The sequence below is a fragment of the Cryptotermes secundus genome, unplaced genomic scaffold (assembly GCF_002891405.2).
Source record: "Cryptotermes secundus unplaced genomic scaffold, Csec_1.0 scaffold468, whole genome shotgun sequence".
Lineage (NCBI taxonomy): Eukaryota > Metazoa > Arthropoda > Insecta > Blattodea > Kalotermitidae > Cryptotermes > Cryptotermes secundus.
In genome coordinates, this window is record NW_019721526.1 from 1155732 (window position 1) to 1180336 (window position 24605).

At 41.3% G+C, this 24605-nt stretch overlaps 2 protein-coding genes across 3 annotated transcripts in view; both read right to left on the reverse strand.

The window, feature by feature from the left end:
• The window catches only part of LOC111875524 (acyl-CoA Delta(11) desaturase), a 30643-nt gene continuing 6038 nt past the window's right edge, over positions 1 to 24605 (reverse strand). Inside the window, exons 2-6 of one of the 2 annotated variants that reach the window (XM_023871845.1) lie at positions 12990 to 13234; positions 11454 to 11584; positions 9456 to 9661; positions 6928 to 7122; positions 1 to 974 (exon numbers count right to left, since the gene is read on the reverse strand). In XM_023871845.1, the coding sequence (XP_023727613.1) occupies positions 656 to 974; positions 6928 to 7122; positions 9456 to 9661; positions 11454 to 11584; positions 12990 to 13212 (1074 nt within the window). In that variant the 5' untranslated portion in view covers positions 13213 to 13234 and the 3' untranslated portion in view covers positions 1 to 655. The remainder of the gene's footprint in view (positions 975 to 6927; positions 7123 to 9455; positions 9662 to 11453; positions 11585 to 12989; positions 13235 to 24605) is intronic. The other variant, XM_023871846.2, reaches the window with a different exon arrangement.
• The window catches only part of LOC111875523 (fatty acyl-CoA reductase 1), a 234824-nt gene continuing 223326 nt past the window's right edge, over positions 13108 to 24605 (reverse strand). The window contains exon 9 of the mRNA XM_033755853.1: positions 13108 to 13230. Within this exon, the coding sequence (XP_033611744.1) occupies positions 13197 to 13230 (34 nt within the window). The 3' untranslated portion in view covers positions 13108 to 13196. The remainder of the gene's footprint in view (positions 13231 to 24605) is intronic.

Sequence of the window (24605 nt, forward strand, 5' to 3'; positions counted from 1 at the left end):
TCCGAGGAGTATTTTAAGTACTTTATTTATGAAAAATATTACATACGAGGAGAATATACAGGGCAGAAACAGCAGCATTTCGCCTGTGACAACAGCGATAGATTCCTTCGTGTGCTAAGCGAGAGAGAACACTCCGAAATTTATTGCTTTAAAGCTTAAGAACTTTGTTGTATAGTTCAATAATAATATTTTCTTCTTTCTCTTAAATTAACCAGCATGTTACATTCGCACCCTTACGTCTGTATATCCGTCTCATAAGTGCTGTTTGTTTATGTCAGACTTCATGGGTTTTGGTACCGAAAAATTTTCACAGAGACTCTCGTGTTAAACGCTCAGACTTGGGTAGGCTCAGTAACAAAGACTTTTTCGCATTATTATACAGCTTCATTTGAGACAATAAAATACTGGCATATAAATAAATGATTCTTTCAAATCTAATGTGAGAGATTCACATGTGTACTGAGGTAACGCGTTTATATAATTCATCAAACGTTACTCTCCCTACTTCGCTCTAATATGTGAAAAGAATACAGACACTAACAAATGCACTCGCCAATTATATAAATATAATTAATTAAAAATATATTAATGCTTTTTATCTAAAATTGTTCCAGATGGATTCTCACATGGCACACTCTATCCGTCTCACTTCCTGTTACATCACTTCCTTATTGATAACTTCTGCCAAGTTCCTGTCCTTGATGGTCATATCTGTGTCACCCCAACCCCAGATTTCGTGAGTTCCGTCACCTGTGCGTTCAATCCTCTTCCTGACCATCGACATAGGAACTGTCTTCAGTTCGTATGCCCAACCGATTCGGGCACAGAAGTCAATGAAGTGAGTAGTTGGGTTGATGCGGTTGTTCCCGATTTCCGAAGTTTTATAATCCCAGGGAAATACATGGTGAAAATTATGCCATCCCTCGCCAAGTGTCAATAAGGAGACAAGAAAGTTTTCTGATGGGCAGATGTTCCTGGAATGAACAGAAAAAGCTGTTAAATAAAGTAGACGCAGTTTATGATAGTGGCACAGTGTGTAAGTATGAATTGAAGTGTCATGATCTGTTATATCACTCTTGTTCCTTGATTCTATCCTAGTTTTCTGGCTCTGAGAACAGGGGCTTTTCTGTCGACTGAGATAGATAGAAACAAGATAAAGTGAGGGGGGGGGGCTGTGAGAGACATTACATTCAAAAGGAACATCTTTTTTTTCGACAATTTTTTAAGGTTCCCAAGCAGTGCTCCTAGTCTTTCTGACAGAGGTTCTTTTGAGAGGGGTAGAGTACTAGGAAGTGAAGTTGTAAAGTTTTGGGTTTTGGACTTTTTATGAGCACAAGGGACAAACTGAGTTCGAGATTTAATATGTATGGTAGGAATTAATTTTATACTAACATTTGTAGGGCTACATTAAGACGAGGAATACGTATAGGATATTGGTGGGAAAGCCGGAATGAAAGACACCAATGGGAAGGCCAAGAAGTAGGTGGGTGGACAATATGAAAATGGTTCTTAGAGAGATCGGATGAGATGTTAATGATTGGATTGATCTGGCTCAGGATATGGGTCAGTGCAGGGCTCTTGTGAACACTGTATTGAACCTTCGGGTTCCATAAAATGCTGGAAAATTTATGAGTAGCTGCAGAATTGGAGGCTCCTCCAGAAGGGCTCAGCTATGTGAGTAAGTAAATAAGTAAGTAAGTAAGGGCTACATTATGGTGAAATTTGATGTAAAATTGGGAGGGCTACTTTTGGGCGAAATCTATTTCTACCACTGAGAGGGGGCATGCAGTACAATGTGAAAGTAGGGTATCAACTCAGCATTTGTTCTATGACTAAGAAAAACAAAAGAAATTTTCGTTGAAGTTCGTTGGTCGCAGGATCTTTGGATGGAAACTAACACCTAGCCATCATTTGATACCCATACATAAATTCTAATGTTAGTCTCTGGCTGTTGCTTTATTTGCAAATGTTTACATATTTGTCTTGCAGAACTTTTTGTATGAGTGTAATTCGAAAGAGCAATATATAACGTAAGTGAAAAGCAAACACGTCCACATACACATACATGCATACGAGAATCATCATCATCATCATCATCATCAGTAATCTGTCAAGACGACAGGTCCACAGTCTCTTTCAAAACAATTCCTCCACTTAATGCGATCTAGAGCTTTCTCCTTCAAATGACAGTATCCTCTTCTGTCCCCAAGGTCATCCAGCATCTTCTTACGTCTTCTTCCTCGTCTTCTTGTCACTTCTATCCGCCCATCTATCTTTCCTTCGATAGCTTCTTTTAGAAGGCAGTTTCTGCGTAAAACATGACCAATCCAATTAGCCTTCCGTTTTCTTATTTCATGTAGGATATTCCTCTGCTCACTGACTCTAATTAACACTTCTTCATTTCTCACATAATCGGTCCAACTGATCTTCTCCATTCTTCTCCAACACCACATTTCGAAACTTTCCAGATGTTTCTGATCTACTGCCCTAAGTGTCCATGTTTCAGCCCCATACAGAGCTATGCTCCAAATGTAGCATTTCACTAGTTTCTTCCTCAAATTTAAGTCCAATTTGCTGGTAAAAAGATTCTTCTTCTTGCTAAATGCAGCTTTTGCCATGGCAATCCTGGATTTAATTTCACAAGTACACCTTCCATCATCTGTTAACAAGCTACCCAAATATTTAAAACATTTCACATTCTCCAGTTGTTTTTGGTCTATCTTTATTGTGACTGGGGTTGGTTGTCTCGAAATTTTCATTACTTTTGTTTTCTCCACATACGAGAATATACATATTATTATTTATTTATACGAGAATATAAATAATAATATTTGCGAATTTGTATTTATAAGCTAAGTTGAAGATCTGTGGGAAATGTTTCACAGTACTTAATGAGAGCTCATTCATATTAACAAAGGATCGTACGTTATAGATCCCTTCAGTTCACCATTTCGTTCACAGTAGGCAACTGGCCTGTATGAATTCTGACGGAGAGGACCAACCAGGCAACCATCAGCATTCTGGTTGCCTGTAAAGAGATCTTCTGTCTTTGTTTGCATGGGGTTCTAGTCTGGTTTACTAATTTGCTGTCGGCCTTCGCCAGTACAGTAATTTTAATTTCGGCCTAGCGGTACAGTATTATGGCGGGTCGGCTATGGTCTGTTAATTTGCTGCAGGCCTTCGCCAGCACACCTTTTCTTTGTTCCGGATTCCCGCAGGACTCATGACAATAGTCTTCTTCTCCTGACTCAGGGAGTGGTTCAACTACTTTCGGTCGGTGGAGTAAACTGCTCCAGGCCCTCGTAAGCACAGTTATTCTCGGCTCCGGGTCCAGCGGGAATCATGACGATATTTTGTTGACTGACGTCTCTAAGAGCCTTCAGATCTGGGTCCACGGTCGGTTAACAGAAGCAATAGTCCTCAACTCTTAGAACAGTTCACTCACTTATGGGGCTGAGCCCTTCTTGAGACGGCGCAAATTGTGCAGCTACTCAAGAACTTCCCATCACTTTATGGAACTCGAAGGTTCATTACCGTGTTCACAACAGCACTCCAACCGTCCCTATCCTGAGCCAGATACCTTCCCATCCATTTTCTCTGAGATCCATTTTAATATTGTCCACCCACCTATTCTCTGGTCTTCCCATTGACCTCCTTCCTTCCGGCTTTCCCACCAATATCCTATATGCATTTCTCCTCTCCCCAATTTGTCCTACATGCCCTGCCCATCTCATCCTCCCTGGCTTGATCATTCTAATTACACTTGGAGAAGAGTATAAGTTATGAAGCTCCTCATTATGCAGTTTTCTCCAACCTCCTGTCACTTCATCCCTCTTTAGTCCAAATATTCTCCTCAACACCCTGTTCTCAAACACCCTCAGTCTATGTTCCTCCATAAAGTCAGAGATCAGACAGTAAAACCATGGTCGTGAATCGTGAGTGATTGGACTCTGTTGCTGACTGACTAGAGAACACCGATACCACCAGTTCCGTAAGAGCTGCGAGAGTGCGTGTTCGTCGAAAATTTGCTGTCAGAGACCAGACTGTAAAAGCATGGTCGTGAGTCCCGTGCGCTCATTTGATTTCACTCTGTTGCTGACTGACTAGTGAACACCAATATCACCAGTTCTGTGAGAGTTGTGAGGTTTGCTGTGGCGCGCATGTAAGACGCTAGGCTCTTGGTGCTTCATGTTGCCCACCAGCGGACGCATCTGCGACATTTCCGGCTCCAAAACTCCGATTTTAAGGCGACATATTGCATTGTCCCTCCTTAAGACTGCTCGTCCCGACCAGCTCACTGCACACTACATCGTCGTTCCGGAGTGTACGCAGTGTGCGCATTCCTACGTTTCTGGTCTGGGAGACTTCTCATTAGTCCGCGTTGGCTCCAAGACAAGCCCCCTAGGTTCTCCTCGTGAAACTTCGGCACGGACTGCATTGAAACAAATTTCCAATAATTCTATTGTTACTTGCGTATCCGTTGCCAGAGACATGTTTACAATGACGTTGCCTAGCAATGACCGTTAGTTCTGGCTGCACTATACTAGCCTCCAGTCGTCATATTACAATATCTAACTGATCGCTATCCATGGTGGAACTCAACTGTTCTTGGCCGGTGCTTATGGCGGCCTCTAGCTTATCTAGGAGTTTTCCATCTTCGTTTGGTCAGCGCTTATCGCGCCTTCACATGGACCATTATATCTTCTTGGTTGACACGTAACGCGGTCTCTGTTTCGGCCCTCGTTTCGTTTTCAAACTCTCCAACACATCCATTATAACAGTTGTACTGTCCACCAATCCAGCAATTCATATGACAGTTTTCACGTTATAAAGACTGGAAACACTGTTCGGATTAGTGACTGAATTTATTAGGCATTGATACGTTTTATCTACAATTTATTATGCAGTTTACAAGTATGTACTACTATTTCATTATCTGTTACACCGCTCTTTGCTTATTGGCTGTGTCTTCGCAGATACGTTGATAGGCTTCGGGTCCCAATGATGACGAAACGTCTGTCTGGTCTGGGTTGGTACTTTAATTCCCTGCTGTCCTTCGCCAAGAAAATCGTTTTTGGTTTTGGACCCACCGTGACCTATGATCATATTTTTCTGGTTTGGAAATGGGTTTTCCGGTTTAGCAATTAACCGCTGATTTTCTCCAGCATATTCATTCTTGGTTTCGGATCTGTGGGACCCATGACCATGTTATTGCTTCAGGACTCTCCCAGAATTTTTTTGTCTTTCGGTAAATCCTTTCCCCCCCACACACACACACACACACTCCCAAGTTAAAGACACTGCAACTTTCTTAAAGCTCTGCCACAATAACATTTCTTTCCAACACTGAGAAGGAAATCGTCACGTTAAGTTCCAGTTTCTATTAATTAAAACCACAGCATAAATAAATATCAGCAGAAATTATTTTTCACTTAACGCAAACAAGAAAAAAGGAGATATCTTGCAGAATGTGCCATCCCTGCAAACTTGCCATCACAGTCGCTCGCTTCGCCTGTGCTGGGGGCTATCCACAAAATGGCTATGAATGTTACAAACCGGAAAGTCACAGGCTCGAGTCCCGATGAGGTGGATTTTTCAATTGACCTAATCCTTCCGGCCTCACTATGGCCCTGGCGTCGATTCAGCCTCTAACAGAAATGAGTACCAGGAATCTTCCTGGGGGTAAAGGGCGGCCGGCGCGTAAGGCTGACAACCTTACCGCCATCTGTGAGCGGATTATTTAGAAGATGTGGGAGCCTCGACGTCTCACAAGCTCATGGACCTTCATGGCCTGTTACGGGGATAAATTTAGCTTTTTACCTTTAATTTTTCTAAATACCTATCTGTAAAATGTGTCATTACTGGTGGAATACCTGTTGAAAATTTGAAGGAGAAATTTGATAATTTTCATCTGCATCTACCGTCTCCACAGATAAACCTACACTTACGTCACTCTTGCACACAGTAGCCGATTACACTCCAAAGTATCAGTTTTCCTGGGTATGCATACCGTGATCTCGAAAATGTTTGTTATGCTGCACAACAACAACAACAACAACAACAACAACAACAACAACGACGACGACGACGACGACGACGACGACTACGACGACGACGACGACGACGACTACGACTACGACTACGACTACGACTACGACTACTACTACTACTACTAGTACTAGTACTACTACAATGGTTTACAGTATCCTTTATCTGCAAAGTTGAAGTAATGCCGACTGAAATACTGTCGTTTATTGATACCATTTTCTAGTCCTGTATTATTGAACGAAAATGCTTTTGCATTAAGATACCACGGAAGCCACAAAACAACAATCTTGCAAGAGCATCATCCTCCGATTAAATATATGCGGACTCTGTTCTGTAGTGACAAATTCATATCATACTCCTTACTTACTTACTTAGCGAGCTGAATGATGTCCAAGTAAGTCTTGGTGTCGAACCCCTTCTGGGGCTCATGACCAGATCTTTATTACTGTTGAACGTTATGGTTTTGTTTTTTGTGGGGCGTCCTCTCTTACGAGAGGACGTGTCTGTCTTTTTTACATGCTACTGGCTCTTGCCAGCGCAGACTTTCTCGGGTCCGAGTCCCTTGGAACTCGCGACCGTATTTTACTGTCTCAGATTTGAGACTTCCTTTTCGTCGACTTCTATGACTCGCAGGGTCACGGTGGAGGTTTCGACCCCGCCTCCACACGTGTGTGAATGATGTCATATTTTCCCGCGGCACACAAGGGATTCACGAACGGAGAAGTAGACATCACACCCACACACTGTCACTAGTAAGCTATAATCAAACAATCACTATTACCTGTATTTTAAAGGCTAAATATTCTTTCTGGTAACAAAACGATGATGAAGACCTACTAAAGATATTTATTTCTAAACCTTAGAAATATTGACACTTACTTGTCATAAGGCCTTTTTTTCCACGTGCCGGGCCAATGTGTAACGCTGTTGGTGATCAGGGTCATGTGAAGTGTTATTACTTGACGCAACACAGCCGCAATATGATATGCATTTGTCCACGTGTCGCCCCAGAAATACACTGGAACTGCGCTTGGTATCAGGAAGCATAAAAGAGGCATGATAATGATGTAATACCTGCAAATATAATAATCACTGCATTTCTCATACTTGGTATTCCACATAATTACTGAAAAACGTTACTTATTTCAAAACAGTAGGAGGACTGTCTATACATACATTTAAGTAACACTGCTACAAGTGTTACTGACATTGAAGAATATATATTTTATTCTACGAACTCAGCCTGGTTAAATGCTACATCACTCAAGATTTTCTTTAGGGCTGTTAATTAACTCCTTTGAGCAGGGTCCTTCGAAAAACTAATACTTGCTTATCTAGGCAAAAAAAAATATCCTGTAGTTTGTGGAACCCGAAACTTTGTTACTGTCTTTCAAAACTTCCTGCCAGTAGTACCTATACTGAGCAAGATGAATGTGGTAGAGCGTTTCCACATATACACCACATCCTATTTCTCCAAAAACCCATCTCCGCTAACTCCTGTATATAAATATTTCTGAAACGGCTCTCCGTAACCATTACGAAGTTGCTCCAGTACCATGAAGAAGGTTCTCCGCAAGCTATTAACAAAATTATTAGATTTTAATATGGTGACGTATGGATACACTGCTAGGCAACGCCCACAACACATACGCGGCAACAATACAGGAGAAGTGTTTCTGTGGTTCGCGCACGGACTACAGAACTGTGGAGCCCGAAGAGACGGCTGTTGTTACGAAATGGCTCGGTAAACACGCTCCTGTCCCAACATATATGCACGCAACAATTAAAGAACTGTTAAAGATGGTGTTTTCTGTACGGTCCGTGTCGAGGTTAGATACCGGGGACCGTAGCAAGGGCGCTCCACATCGACAAAAACCACAACTGTCTGACACTAACAAAAATTTGGTGTTGGGCCCCAGATGGGGCTAACCTCCATCTTGTATTAAGATATTGTCTTGTTACGTAATGATGAGACGTAAGTCTATAATACCCATGTTGCTATGCGTCTGTATCTAGACAAATTTCCTTTCTTTGTAGTACTTGTGCTACTGACCAATATATTAAAATTATCAACAATATGAAACTGATGAGTCCAATTTAATTCCGATATCTCTATTCTCGTCGACTTCCATAACGCCGAATTCTACAGCAAATTTGAAAAGCAACGGCAATAAAACATCTTGCTTCAGACGAATCTGAATTGCGAATGAATAAAATAAATAATTACCTATGTGGGATTTATTAGGGGGGCACTCAGTAGCGTAGTTATTTGAGGCACTATGCTACAAGCCGGAAGGTCGCGGGTTCAATTCCCGATGAGGTCATTGGATTTCTTTCAATTGACCTAATCCTTCCAGCCGCAGTATTGTCCTGGGGTCGACTCAGCCTCTAATAGAAATGAGTACCAGGAATATTATTGGAATAATCTCGAGGGTAAAGGCGACCGGCGCGTAGGGCTGGCAACCTTGCAGTCATTTATTAGCCGATTGTCTATAAAATGTGAGGACCTCAACATCTCACAACCCTATGCACCTCCATGCCCTGTTACAGGGATACCTTTTCTTTCTTACTTACTTTATGTACTTTAATATAAGGTTCATTTTTATACACACTCTTATGGGCTTAACTAGTATTGAGAGAATAACAAATTAAATAAAAATGTTGTATAATACTCTTTTCGAAACTGTAACACAGACTTTCTGCAAATATTTTATGTACTGTATCTTTGTGTTCCGTTTTTCCCCATTATCTGACTGAAGAAGAATATAATATATGTTCTGTAGTTGGTGCATTATATGGAAGCGTGAATAATAGATGCAGAATGGGGGTGAGTTTGTACTTAACTACCTGAACAATCAAGTGAATGCTTGACTAACGGTACCCTATTAACTAATCCGAAACACACGCTCTTGCTGAGCTGCTTAAGAAATTTCCTGCTGTGGGACTTAAGTTTTCAGCACAGTCTTATCATTACACTGTCATAATGGGTCCTTCAGATAACAGATAATAAAACACACTTTGTGGTCTGCAGTCCTCAAGCGAACTATACCGACCGAGCGACCGCCGCTTGTCGGCGAAGTTAGTGCCAAACTTTGCGGATAGAGGGTGTCGCGTGGTCAGATCCCACGGCCGTTAATCTCAGTTCTCTAGGCCGGAGCCGCTATTTCCTCGAAATACGATAGTTCCTCAATTATCCTCAAGAGGCTGAGTGGACCCCTCTCCGGACACACTACTTCTCAGAAAATCTGGTAACGTCGGGAATCAAACCAGGACCTCTAGGTCTGTAGCGAGGAACTCTGACCACTAGACCACAGAGGCGGTCGATAACAGATAATTATATTCGAAAATAATACATTAAATATAAATACAGACATTTTGCTCAAAGTTAAAATCATGGTCCTTCTCACCTCTTCTGGAATATCAGAAATGGGTCAGTATCAAGATCCGAGGTGTCAATTTGCTTGCCTTTTTCCTTGACAGCTGGATGTTTCCGTAGCAGCATCCAGCCATAATGAGTGAAGAAGAAACCGCGGTGCACATTGTGAGGGTCTGCATCAGTGTCACTATTTTTATGGTGCACCCTGTGATTACGAACCCATTCGTGCACTGATGTCTGTAAAAAAGTTACACTATTTCATACTACTCCTGGAATCTTTTTCTATGGTGAGATGTTCATGTACTTGGCCAATTTTTCCATGAAAATTTTGGGTTTTACTTAAAAATAAACAACAGCTACTTCGAAGAAAGCAGTCTTCTGGGATCTGGCACCGTTTACGGATTTCTTATTTTTCCTTCTACCCTGATGATGGAGGCGATACGTTCCTCCGAAACGTCGGTTAACACCACATATACACGGTGCCACATCCCAGAAGACTGCTTTCTTCATTGTCACGGCCGTGAAACCCTCAAATCTTACAACAGCTACTTCCTGCAATATCCTTCCCAACACATCCTGCTGTCAGAAATTGATTTATAATTAATCTGTGATATAAATTGGATAGCACTGCAAATCATTAGCAGAGTGTGATGTAAATAGAACTGGAAGTTTTAATATTTTATGCAGAACATTAAATTTTAAATTATAATGTACGAATTAAATACAACATTTGATTTAACATCTGTTCCACCAAGTCTAAGTATATATACGGTGGTGTGTAACAGTCAGAACAGACAAATAAGATCTAAAAGTTTCTGACGATGGTACATTAGTACAAATGTTATGTTTCTGGATGTTTCGCCCTTCTGTCCTGGAAATTGTTGGTCTCCGAGTTCCTGCTCGGTATATCAGAGATTTTGCATTGTTCAATGTTTGCTCCTTATTTAAAAATTGTCCCTCTGCTAGAGGCGCAGCAGCTGCTAATGCTGTCTGCAGGGATGTTGATGTATTCGGAGCCAGGAATGTTCTACCCAAACAAATTTTAAATATAGTATAACTGTTAGTATTTTTATTATTTGCATGTCCAGTAAAACAAAATGAATTACATATATTATTATTATCCTCTGAAAATCCATACTAATTCATTTCTTAATTAAATATTTATGTTTCATTCCTCAATTCGTAATAACACTTAGTTTAATGATAATGAAATTATTATTACTGTTATAATTATAATTATTTGTTTGTTTACTTTTACCTTTATTCATTATTATTTCTTCCAAGTACTTACCTGTAATTTGTATTTGACTTTTAATAAGTTTGTCTATAATGTAATTCATTCATATGCACTGTGCTGTGTCTGTAATTGGCCTTGCGGCTGTTGACTCGGCACATTAATAATAAAGATTTGAATTGAATTGAATTATCCATAGTTTTGCCTTTATCTAAAAACGCCGTCCTGCTTATTTTTCAAAATACAACTTTTCAGAAATTTGATTCTGACTCTTTCTTCAGGTATCTCTGGAGATAGGGACTAGCTCTATCGATTGGGTCCAACTGAGTAGATTTTACCTGCAGACGGAGACAGAATCCAGTCTCCGAAACGTTGTGTTTTGAAAACTAAACAGGGCGGTGTTTTTAGACAAAGGCAGGACGATGGATAATGTCCAGAAACGTAAAATTTGTAATAAGAACAGCTGCTATTTTGAACATTTTCCATTGCCATGAGCACTACTCAGACACAAACCTTTTGGAAACTGGTCTGCTTCAGTCATCAGTTGTAGGGGAGGAAAGGCTCATACAAATCTGGGATCGTTAGAAGGACCACTGCAGGAGACAAAGTGACCGGCTACGAAAATTTCCTCATTTACACCTGATGATGGAAGTAGATTCTGATTTCTGAAATGCTACGTTTTAGAACTGAATAGTAATGTTAAAAATAGTCGTGATTATCTCTTCCGCAGTAAGATACTAACTGATCAGCTTCATCGTATCATCACTATCATGAACATAAAGGAAAAGCATCTACCTGAAAAGCCAGTGTGTGTAATAGCATAAGAACAAGCCTCATCGGCCACTTCGCTTTGTAAGCGCGATGGGACCACAGCCGATGGGCGCCCGCTGTGATTCCCAGTATACCTCCCTCGTACAAAATGAAGGCTGTAAATGAAATAAAATACTCGTATAGTCTAATATGTAGTAACTAATAATTGAGTGTGAAATGTCAATTTTAATGCTCAATATTACTGTACTATACAGAGTGTCCAGGAAAATGTGTTTTCTTAACGATTATACCTATTAAAGTCCGGTCTAGAAAACAGAGATTAACTGCTGTGGGGACCCGTTGCGCTGACCACGCGGCAACCTCTATCCACAAAAGTTGGCACTAACTTCGCCGACAAGCGACGGTCGCTTGGTCGGCATAATTCGCTTGCTAACTACAGGCCACGGAGTTTTTTTTATTTTGTACATTAAATACGTAATTCGAGGAATTAATGTACAACTCAAAACATTTTATAAAAAAAAATTCCACATGCGTAACTTTCAAGGGAGAAAAGGTAGCCTAAGTATCTGATAAATGAATTTAGCCTATGTCTGGAACGACTGTCGTTAACATCTGCAATGGTTCAATGTCTCAGTTGGCCACCTGATCAGTACACACATGGAAGGAACTCTGGATATAACTCCACAAATAAAATCGAAGAGGCTACAAAATTTATGTCCGAAATCATCAAATTTGACGCACCGCGATATATTCTTATGGAGTGACATCAAAACGCCATGTACGTGAATCAAAGCAGATGGAGTCAAACAGCTCAACAATGCATCTGTGACACAGTAACACTAGAGCCGGACTAAAATCAGTTAACTGCTAGGTATCTGTCGTGCTGAGAAAGGCACACATTTGGGAATTGACTGAGAGGATTTTTAAAATTAAATGTTGTGTCACTGAATTGTTTCTTCAGTATGTTCATTGGTTAAGAAAGTATTGCCTTCTAAATCCGCCGAGAATTTCCATATACACTATTTCTACTTGTGTTTAGTTACAAATGGAAATAGACACATAAAACCTAACAATGTGAAGTGATTATACACATGAGTAAGCATTTCCTTATATCATAGGCATAGAATATTCTGAATAGGAAATGCATTACACAAATATTTACCTGTATGAACTCCATTAGAGGTTCCGTTTAAACATACATTAATTGGCCTAATTATTCACAGATTTATGGCTATACTGACTTTAATGAGAACACTGAACAGAACTTCTCACCTAGTCGGAATTTGGGTTCTCTTGAACTTCATAAATATCTTGCATACTACCCCATAGTCTTCATTTTCGAACATATATCTGACATACAATCCCATTTTTTCAGTTTCAAACACATATCTGACATACTATCCCATTTTCTTCAGTTTCGAACACATATCTGACATACTATCCCATTTTTTCTGTTTCGAACACATATCTGACATATTACCCTATTTTTTCAGTTTCGAACACATATCTGACATACAATCCCATTTTCTTCAGTTTCGAACACATATCTGACGTACCTACCCCATATTCCTGTGAGTATTTTAGCAGACGTCAACATCAAGTAGGCTCCATAAAGGGCAGCCAAATTTAAATAAGCATGCATGACAACATTTGGCCACACAATTTCTCTTCTGTACTTCAGGCAGGGTTTTGTCGCATCACTTTTTAATTCGTTTGATGAGAGTAATGTAGTGTCAGAAGTACACGAAACTTCAGTAGGAGAAGTTGTTACATTTGGAGCCATTGTAGAAGAGGCGAAAATCTATCTGCGAAGAAATTTCATATATTAGGATGCTAAGATAAAAGTAAATTAATATTTTCGATCAGAATAAATAATTAAAAATGCTTCTTCAACATCTCCACACCATTTAACTAGAAGAACCCAGCCCCTCTGTATACTGGCACATGACGAAAAATGTTGGCATGTTACAGAGATTAAGTTTTCGGCACATTCTAGTAGAATTAACTAGAATCTGTGCAAAGGGAATGTAAAGATCTGATCTCAGATTTGACACAGCCCTAACATGAGTTAACTGACTTGTGATGGATACTTCACTTCAGGTATACCAGTAGAGAATGTATAATTAATTGAGCCACTCTTTATGTGTGAAATAAGTACGCCTTCCTGCAAATTGGAGTACAAATATTGGTTATTATTTAATAAATTAATTTACTCTTTTCGCCCGAAATATCCTCACTATCACAAACACACACACACACAATACCATAATCGATACAAGAGCCCTACTGGGAAGCTCAAATGCTATATATATATATATATATATGAGAGGATATAGTCCAGTATCAAGGTATACTAGTATTTCTGTGATTGCAAAAGAAATAGCAAAGTATAAGCCAGACTAAGTGGGAGTATAAGAGGTAAGTTGAGACAAGGGTGGAACTGATTCTGCAAAAGATTTCACATTTTTCCATGTAAGCTGGAATGGGAGTCATGAAATATAGACAAGATTTCTGTACTTACGACAATCATGTTAGCAATTAATATAACACAGTTTGTTATTGTAGGATGTCATATATAATAATGAGACATAGCTGGTGTGATTTGAGTGTTCTGAATGTTCATGCCCCAACAGAGGATAAAATGATGACATGAAGGACAGCTTCTACGAGGAAATGCAATATATATTTGATAAATTCCTTAAATACCATAAGAAAATTTCGTTAGGAGATTTCAGTGTCAAAGTAGAGAGGGAAGACATTTTCAAACCAATAATTCGGAATGAGAGTTTGCACGAAATTAGTAATGATAATGGAGTTAAAATAGTAAGCTTTGTCACATCCTATAATCTGGTTGTCAAAATCTATGTACCATATTCCCGCGGCGTAACGTTCATATATTCAATTGGACATCTATGAAACCTGTAATAAAACCTGCATAGGCAAATATTTTTTCTGATATATATTTCTTATCCGAAAATAGTCTAAAATGAGGAGATGCTTTATTTCCATTGCTTTGAAACCTTGCTTCAGAATATGCCATTAAGAAACTCCAGGAAATCCAAGTGGGACTGATATTAATTGGGACTGAATTTAGGTGGGATATACCGACCGCTGGCCTACGTTGGCATAGCATCATTAAGGCGGGTTTACACTGGGGCAACTTAAAGCAACCTAGTTGCCCTCCTCGAGCGACTATGTTTGCCGTCCAATTTATCAAGCAGTATGCGACCAGGAGCAACCGTTGCCGCATGCGACCAACCCCATTTACAACCAGAGCGACTGGTTGCTTCAATTTTTACGTCCTCATCCGTTGAAAGTCATCTTTTTGGTGCGTCAACCTCAAGAAGGAAACTCAAAGAAGGGAAGATCACCCACTGATCACCTTTGGCGGATCCGTTCTTCTTCTTTATATACCTGTGGAAAGTCTTTCTGAGATTTTTAATCTTTTCTTTCATTTCCTTCACCGAACATTCAAACTTCGTGGCTAATTGCTCCCATAGCTTCAACTTCTTCCGATTGTCTTTATAATTGGATTCTGCAAATCCCACGGAATGCTCTTTTCACGGTATTCTTCGATAAGACATTTGGCTTTATCCGTGTCCCAACTCATCACGCTGCATGCGAGTAGGCAACTGAAGCCACTAGCGATGGATAACCTTGCAGCCTGGAGCAACTAGAGGACGCTGGACGCAAGCCGCATGCGATTGCGCTACCCACTACCTGCAAGTGAGCAACTTGCAGCATGCGATCGCGCCGCGTGCGGCGCGGTTGCCAATGGTTGCCTCAGTGTAGACCCGCCTTTAGAATGGAGAGCAAAATCATGAATACAAGACAGGTAACAGGTCCTCTGAAAATGTGGTGCAGTTCAGATACTTGAGAATGGCAGTTACACATCAAGATATGATTGAGGAAGGAATTAAGAGAAGAATGAATTTGCTACCATTCAGTCCAGAAGCTCAGTTCTTCTCGTCTGCTGTCTAGAAACGTTACATTACATTATACAAATCTATCACACAAAGCCTAGTGTTTTCAGTCACAGTCTTCACTACGCTGCTTTTCAATATCTTCCAACAAAGAACGTTTTTCTGCTCCCAGACGTACGTCCTCGCAGGCTGGCGGCCATCTCACACCAAATTCCTACTCTTCTAACTGCATTATCAGGGTTATCTCGTAAGTCTAAATCAAGTCAAAGACAAAGTTACTTTACGACTGGAGGTTTACCGCCAATCAGTTCATGCTGGCCTCACGCCCCTTGAGACCCACGACCAGAGATATTTTTTTTCAAATGAACCCTGCCGGTAATAGTCCTTATGTAATATCCTCTCTGACGAGAAGACGGGTTTCTCTCTTATGAATATGCTTGGCCTCTCGTAAACCGTGAATTTCCCACATACATAAGATGCTATTGAAAATTCATCCTTTTGAACTAATCACAAGTCCTCTGTCAGTACAGGCTTTGCAGAGCAGATCATGTCTATCTTATTTATCGTATGATGTGACGGTAGGTTAATCGCTTGAAAGGCCGTCAGCCCGACCACCACCAAGTTTAAGCCTCTTATATTTTCTATATCTGGCTTCGCTTTGTCGTATACCACGAACATGTTTATTCTCATGATTTTGTATGTATTCTGCTTGTCTCCTGCATAATTTTCTATATGATCGTATACATATGGAAGGTTGAACCGTGTGCAAACCTCGGATCATTTTGCACAGAAAACACCACTTCCAGCAGTACTATTATTGTCAGGTTACGTCGATATCCGCGCGGACAGCACAGAAAATACAATTCATCTGCTGTGTGTGCAATTGTTGTTGCGCTGATGAATTTTTACTGTGCCGTAGACTAGTAAAGACTGTCTATTCTGATTAAACTATTCCGGCTTTTAGCAGTCATCCCACTATATTATTGGCTGTATGTGGACATGGTAAAAGTGATGATAACTGTGAAAGCTTGCTTCGATGATATCAAAGGTGATCATCTTCGTGAAACGCTTAGGAAAGAGAAAGAAATAATGAAGTGGGTTTACTCAAAGGTAATTTTATTTTCTTTATTGCTAGTGGGGCGGGACTAAGTCCCTTGTATTGCAGCCACTTCTGGCCTATTGTACCAGCCCCAGATGATAGGTGAGGGTGATTGTGGAGCAATTGGTGGAATGAAGATTGGCAAGGGAAACCGAAGTACTCGGAGAAAACCTGCCCCAGCGCCACTTTGTCCACCACAAATTCCACTTGACCAGACCAGAGATCGAACCCGGGCTGCCGCTGTGGGAAGCCAGCGACTAACCGCTTGAGCTATGAAAACACAATAAGCTTCTTATTGTCATTTACAACACAGCCTTGAGTGTCTACGAGACAGTCGCGTGGATTGACAATGCAGAAATATTTCTCTTAAGGAGCACTAATGAAGCCAAGCGTTTGAGGGTCAAGAGCAAAGTGCCTGACCGTGAACTTGACCTCATGCCACATAGTAGTTAGGAGCGCCAATCGGAATGATCTCAGCCGATAAACGTTGATAATGAACAGAATGCAAGCAAGCCAGAGACCCCAGCACTCTCACGCCCTGCACAGACTTTGTAGTACGGGCCACTTGCTCCTAGAGGTCGTGGACCCGAGAGTGACGAGTGAGAGGCTAAATATTTCAAGCTATGGGGAGTCGTTTCGAAATATGCCTCCGTTTTTAAGGTTAAATACGTGGAAAGTTGCTGTTACCGAACCTGAACACACTCAGAAAGTAAGGCAGACATGAACTAACGGTGTGAAATTGAACATATAAAAACGACGTAAGAGAGACAAGAAGTACAGAAAAGTATCAGAAAATACAGTCTTAACGTAGCAATCGCTTGTAGAAAACAAAACAGAAATTAAAAGAAATGGGTCAAATATATACACACACATATATATTGTCGCGTATTGGGCGTATATCGCGACAAATAACTTCACGCCGTATTTTATATAGCGAATTTTATTTCACATTCGCACTTACAATCACCCAAATTACAGATTTACGATTACTGCTATCTGCAGTATCACAATTAGTACACTCCAAATGCCAGAATACAACTGATTGGTTGCTGGCTAACTCGGAACTAACTCGGAGGTAGCTCGAGGACTGACTCGTAGGTAGCTCCAGGACTAACTGTGAATAGCCTTCGCTGCTCCTCATGTAGCCTCGATCGGACAATACAGAAAACGGCCACGTAATAAGCGCCCTTGTTGCCTGGCGCTGTGTTGCTAGCAACGCTAGCGGTAGTAACCGCTGTTACCACCTTCGTCTCTCGCAATCCTGTTTACCCGTGCTGCCTAGCAACCCGCGGTACCCTTGGTGACGTCATCGCTCTTGACTCGCGTTGCCTAGCGACCAGGATGCTAGGACTCGGCTAACTTCGGCTCCGCTCGGCGCATCACGGCTGGCGGGGGGTGAGAGACGTCATCCATAGCTCAACATGTCACAATATATATAGTGACATGACACCTGAAAGGCGGAATAGTGGAGCCAGAGCGGAAGTCTATTGCTAGCAAACGGTTCCCCAAGAACATGCTCCTTCATCAACGAAAAGAAGCGAACTCCACTGTTGGGCAACGGTTAAGTAAACATGTTCCCAAGATAAAAAGAAACACAGAGAAACATATTAAGATCGGAACTGTAAGACATGGAGATTTACGTTCGGTTCATGCAGAAGGAGTTGGTTCAGTTCGCTCGAGTGAGTGAGTAGGACTCGAATACCTCCACCATAGCCCTGCGAGTCGTAGGAAGCGACGAAAAGGGAACCCAGTGCCTAGGGCATAACTGAGCCTCTGTTCCTGGGGGATACAAATACGGGGACCTGGTCCTCCAAGTTGGGAGAGTCTCGTATATGAGACAGCAAAATGTGATCACGAGTCCCGCGGGACTCGGATCTGAGAATGAGTGCGCTGGCGAGGGTCAGCTGCCATAGTAAAGAGGTTCTAACAGCGGCCAGCCTACACGGCTTTATATCCCCGAAGATAGTACTCTACTTGCTATTTGCATGATTTCTTGATTAATTTTTGAACCGAAACGTCGGTATTCGTCTACCAGATCACATAGTGTCACTTCTCAGGAAAGAGTATTCCTCAAAGTAGCGCCGTGAGAAACTCAGATCTCACAAAATATACTGCGACGTTGCTTTATTATTGTACGTAACCAATATTTCTCTTCTTTACGAGTATAACATTACATTGTAGTGTACTGCTGTACCACTTTTATCATTCAAGAGACGTGCGAGTAGTCTAGACCAGTGGTAAAAAAGTAAAAAAGTAAAAGTATCCCTGTAACAGGCCGAGGAGGCCCATAAGGTTGTGAGATGTTGAGGTTCCAACTTTTTCTCCACAGTCGGCTCATAGATGGCGGTAAGGCTCTCAGCCTTACGTACCGGCCGCTCTTTACCACCAGGAACATTCCAAGAATATTCCTGGTACTCATTTCTATTAGAGGCTGAGTCGACCTCAGGACCATAGTGCTGGAAGGAATAGGTAAATTGAAATATCCACCTCATCGGGATTCGATCCCTCGACCTTCCAGCATGTAGCATAGTGCTTCAGCCAACTACGTTACCGCGTGCCCCCCTTCACCAGTGGTTCTTAACTTTTGTCAAACTGGGGCCCGGTAGATTCTTTTTCTATAAGACAAGGGTCCGGCACCGGGCCGCGGCCCGTCAATTGAGAAACACCGGTCCAGACACATGGCACAACAGGAAGAGACAAGTAGCAGCGGGTAGATGGGACTACACAACGAATATTAGAATCATAAGACTGAAGCACAGCAGTTTCCACTAACAATTTTAAACATCTGATGGTGAACGGCGTTAGTGCAGTGTACAGAAGATTTTACACAAAGTTTTAAAAACGCATTGTGTGGATGCAAGAAACTTTTCAATAAGTTTTGAAAGGACGCGTTGCACGTGAGACGGTGAATCAGTGACACCTGTTGAAAAATAATTGCTACTGGTAAAAAGCTACGTAAGTTTCAGAGCGAAGCAGACGGAGACAAATTTCTTATAAAACTGCGGCATCATTCCACAAAACGACATGACGTCACCTCCCATAAGAAGTATACGTCTGGTGTCATACACTACAAACAATTCTGTACAAAATGGAAGCCTTCACAACTCTTAAGCCCTCGCCATATTTTGAAAACTTCCTTCCGGTTGAACTAACTATGAAGACGACTGTACGAGTATATTGTCAATGAATGAAAGTCCAATCGGACAGAAAGTTTAGAAAATTAGTATGAATATGCTGAGATAATGTCGAGATATTTCTGAGGTAATGATTTCTAAGAAATTTGAAAGTAATTAATTTAAACATTCTTCCCATGAAAGTACTTTTCTTTTTCTTCAAATTTGCAGGCAAAACACAAACGAAATTTGAGAATATCACGACAGTGACTGAAATTTCCCCGGCTTCTGCGATGTACTCTATGGTTTGGCAGCACAAACTTTAACATTTATTAACTACACGGCATTACAACCTACAAAGCCCTCTTAACATCATAACTTTTGACTTAACATGAGGACTGAGCGTTGTGCGTCATTGTGGCAATCGGAAGAGCCTAATTCTACATTACGTTTCATCACACGTAAATCTTGTGAACAGGAAATAGTGAGTGAGAGAGTGAGTGAGTGACTGAGTGGGCAAGTGATAGAACCGCTTCATACGACAGAATAATGCACATGAATGAATGTATGAATGAACAGAATTGAAGGGATTCATGAAAAAACTCAAGAGTGTGGAATGAGGGGTCGCAATTCACGTGTTCTGTTCTATGTATCGTGCTGATTTAAATGAAATTATTTAAACACGTAGCTACTGTCTCCACTCCGTTTAGGTACAGGGCGGCAAACGGATCTAAAACCCCGTAACTGGAACTACATGTGGATATTCCAAATCCGTCCCTACTTTTTGGAATCTCTTCCCCCTCTGCTATGCCACTTTCACTCTCGGCCCTTCCGCTCTTACCATTGCCATCAGCGTGCATTTCAAGCAGTTACCGACCTTAAAAAGAAAGTGCAAATTGAAACTGCACACGCTGTATCACAGGCCTGCAAATTTCCCGTAAATGTAGGAGCCACTTCTATGAACTAGGATCCAGAAAAGAATAAACTATCTCGAACTAGGCATATTTTCGTTTTTCTTTTGTTAAATATAACAACTAAAACATTTCCATATAAATATATTCTTACTTACTTATGGAGCGAAGTCCGTGCCATAGCTCAGGCGGTTAGTCGCTGGCTTCTCATGGCGGCGGCCCCGGTTCGATCCCGGGTCTGGTCAAGTGGGATTTGTGGTGGACAAAGTGGCGCTGGGCCAGGTTTTCTCCGAGTACTTCGGTCCCCTTGCCAATCTTCATTCCACTAATTGCTACACAATCACTCTCACCGATCATCTGGGGCTGGCACAATAGGCCAGAATTGGCCGCACTACAAGGGACTTATTCCCACCCCACTAACAATAAAAAAAATTACTTAGCCCTCCTGGAGGAGCCGCCAATTCCGCAGCTACTCAAGAATTTTCCAGCATTTTGTGGAACCCGAAGGTTCATTACCGTGTTCACAAGAGTCCTCCACTAGTCCATATCCTGAGCCAGATCAATTCAATTCATACCATCCCATCCTATCACTTTAGAATCCATTTTAATATTGTCCATCCACCTACGCCTTGGTCTTCCCAGTGGTCTCTTTCCTTCTGGCTTTCCCATCAATATCCTATATGCTTTTCTTGTCTCCCCCATTCGTGAAACATTCCCTGTCCTCCTCATCCTCCTTGGCTTGAACATTCTAATTATACTCGGAATAAATACATTCTATTTCTTTCAAACTATTTAAAATCCTTTGTAAGGATATGAGGAAATTCTAAACCGTCTTCTGTAGTGTTAATGTATGAGGTGATGAATGACGATAGGACGGACTAATATAAGGAATGGGAAAAAGGAGGGAAGGAAGTAAAGGAATGAAAGGAATAGAGGAGTAGCAAGACGGGTGTGGAAGAATTGTTTTGATGTGAATGGGAGGAAAAAATGCAGATGAATGATAACACGGAAAAATAAAATGGAAGGATATGAAGACACGAAAAAGACAGAGGAAAGGAAGACAGAAATAGTAGTAGTAATGTAACCGAAATAAAGTTCTAAGCGCCAAAATCTAACTTTTAGACGGCACAGCTACCTACCGCCCGAAATTGTGTAGTCTTGATGTACTAGCATGTCTTTAAGTGATCAGATATATAGTGGGTATAACAACAATATGCCGGTCACGGTAGCCGAGCGGTCTAAGGCATGTACTGTCTTCGCTCGCTCGGAAGCCGGGATCGTGGGTTCGAATCCCACTGAGGGCATGGATGTTTGTGTGCGTTTTTCTGTGTTTGTCTACAGATAGAGGCCTTGCGACGAGCTGATCACTCGCCCAAGGAGTCCTACCGTATGTCTAGAAAAACCGAAGTGAATGGCGTTCATGGAGGTAGGCCTAGGCCCACTGGGGCTGTAGTGCCAAGAAAAAAAAATAACAAAAATATTTCTGTGTTATACAAAATTGCACGTATCTCACTTGAGCACGAGCTGGTATCTGCGTTTGCCCTACAAGTACCACCACTTCCTTATTGAAAAAGGGCTTAACAGATTATCTCGAAGCTGCGAAATCGAGCGTAATGCTCTGACACGTACTGAGTTTACTTTACCTCGCACATGCGTATATACACTACTGACGTTAGGTGTGTTCTCGATACGTCATACTCCTACAGCTCTTGCCACTATCAACAGGCACAGGCCCTATCCTATCTCTTGTTTAAATATTTCTTTAGCAGTCACGTGATCCATGTAGACGCAGTTGCACATTTGGTTAGAACATTCAATTTTAGATTTTAAAAAAAATTACTCGGTTCTTCCTCCAAGGATGTAGAACCACTGTTTGGTTAAATGAGATAAAAAAGAGGAGGACAGTTAAAGAAATAGTTCATCCTTCCTTACTCCTTTCACCCCTTGGATTAGAAACGAAGCAACCAATGCCCTGTTGGCAAATAATTGTTCCTGAATCAGCAGACTTGTTCCTTCATATGCAGGCAGCTGTTAGAAAGAATTCTAGCACTGTAGATTGAGGCATGGAATTATATTGTCACATGTCCGGGGTTCCGTGATGAAGAATAACGGGTTCCGGATTTGATGATTGACACTTCTTTGCAATTACAATCAATTTTACAAGCTCATAATCAATGACTCTCTAAGATTCACTCCATTACTACGAGTGTTTTCTCTTCAACTGTCACTGACTTTGTTCTGATTTACGAATCAGTCACTTCTTCAGCTTCCGTTGTCGGCCAGTTAAAACTCCACAGCTGAACACTGAACTACTCTTAAGAATAAATCCAGGAATTCACGAATGAACTCTTTTTTTATAACTCGGGGTTAACCGAACAGAGACCATCAGCTCGAACTGTTCGTCTCTTTTTATCTGTTTCGTTCTTTGTCACGAAAATTGTGTCAATCTCGTGGCAACGCTTTGACTCCTACAAGCGTGATCCTTGCTACGAAACGTGCTTGTAATGAGCCGTTGTCTATCAATGGGCTATTCCGCCACAATAAACGTCTGGAACCCCATGCAGTAAGCATACTAGCTGTACAGTCAGGCAACAGCTGCATGAACAGTACCGCAATAGAGCATTCGAAAACGGAGACTGGAGGAACGACAACCACAACCACTGACCTCACACCTCTGTACTTATACGTGTGACGTCATCTGAAAGCCACTGTGTGTGCTGTGACAGTATGCAAGCAAGTCGAGTGGCCGTACGTGGTCTGACAATAAAGTTAGAGAACTCGTCGCGGTAAAAGTGCTACATACCTCATCACTGAATATCACTGTGGTCGCCTACAAAGTACTACCCTTGGGAAGCTATGCACCGACGCCAGCGTCTAGTCCACCCTTCAAAACAATTTTGGAAATGGTTTTTTAGAACGGCCTTCAGAGCTGCCGTCGTATTACTCCTAATGTCATCAGCGCCATCAAAATGCCTTCCTTCCAATATTTTCTTTATCTTCGGGAACACAAAAAGGCCACTGGAGGCTAGATCTGTGAATAGCGAGGGTGTTCCAGCACAGTTATTTGTTTACCAGCTAAAAGCTCCCTCACAGACAGTGCCGGGTGAGCAGGTGCATTGTCGTGATGCAAGATCCATGAGTTGGCAAAAATTTCGGGTCTTTACCGTCTAACTTTTTCACGCAGCCCTTACACTACTTCCAGATAGTGAAGTAGGTATGACAGTGTCATCAAACCATACTGAGGTATCTGTCCACTGCTGCCACGGCAAGGACACGGTGGCTTCGCGGACTTTATTGTCAGACCTCGTAAGAGCAGAATGTTACTGTATGCAATGAGACTACACAAACAATTCACGTTATCCTTTGGGACTGATAAAGAAATTTAACCTTTCCGTCGGTGTGAGTGGTCAATATTTTAGGCATATTTTGAACAGCTGTACCACAACTCATAATTTCTAGGGTCCCAGGCATATGGGGAAACACATACTTTGTTCTACAAACATCAGAATTGAAATTATTTTTCTATCTTAGTTCGCTAAAACTTGCATCTCATTACTGCCCCGCGGGAACAACTCCACTTTTACTTGGTCGTTACCACAAAACAGCAAAATGTTGAACAAAATGTAGGCCATGAATGGAAATAGAGCAATGTGTTTTCCACTGATATGACTTAAGTCCTTTCAACCACATAAATGTCCTCACAGACACTGACATCTTGCAAGCCTGCACATGTCTCTGACATTGTGTGACCCTGAAATGAATGGAAAAATAAGGTCGCAATATCACATAGATCCATTCAACAGAAGGAACTGTAAATGACCTGCCACAGAGGCCATGGTCAGCAAAGTACGAATACTTGATAAGAAAATGTAGCTAATTTGAGAATAGCAATAGCGGGGGTGCCTTTTTTAAATGGGAACTCTAAGACTAAGGCAGATTTTACCGTTATAATGAAAGAGCATTAATTTTGTATGCATTTCTTCACTGCTGGCTGATTCTTCTTCAAAACTGTGAAGAAGGCAAAACAATATTCTGATTAGATAAATAATTAAAATCAATATGAAGGCTTCATTGTTCAGAGTTACTGCCATATTAGACAAAAATTGTATATTTTCACACACATTCATCAG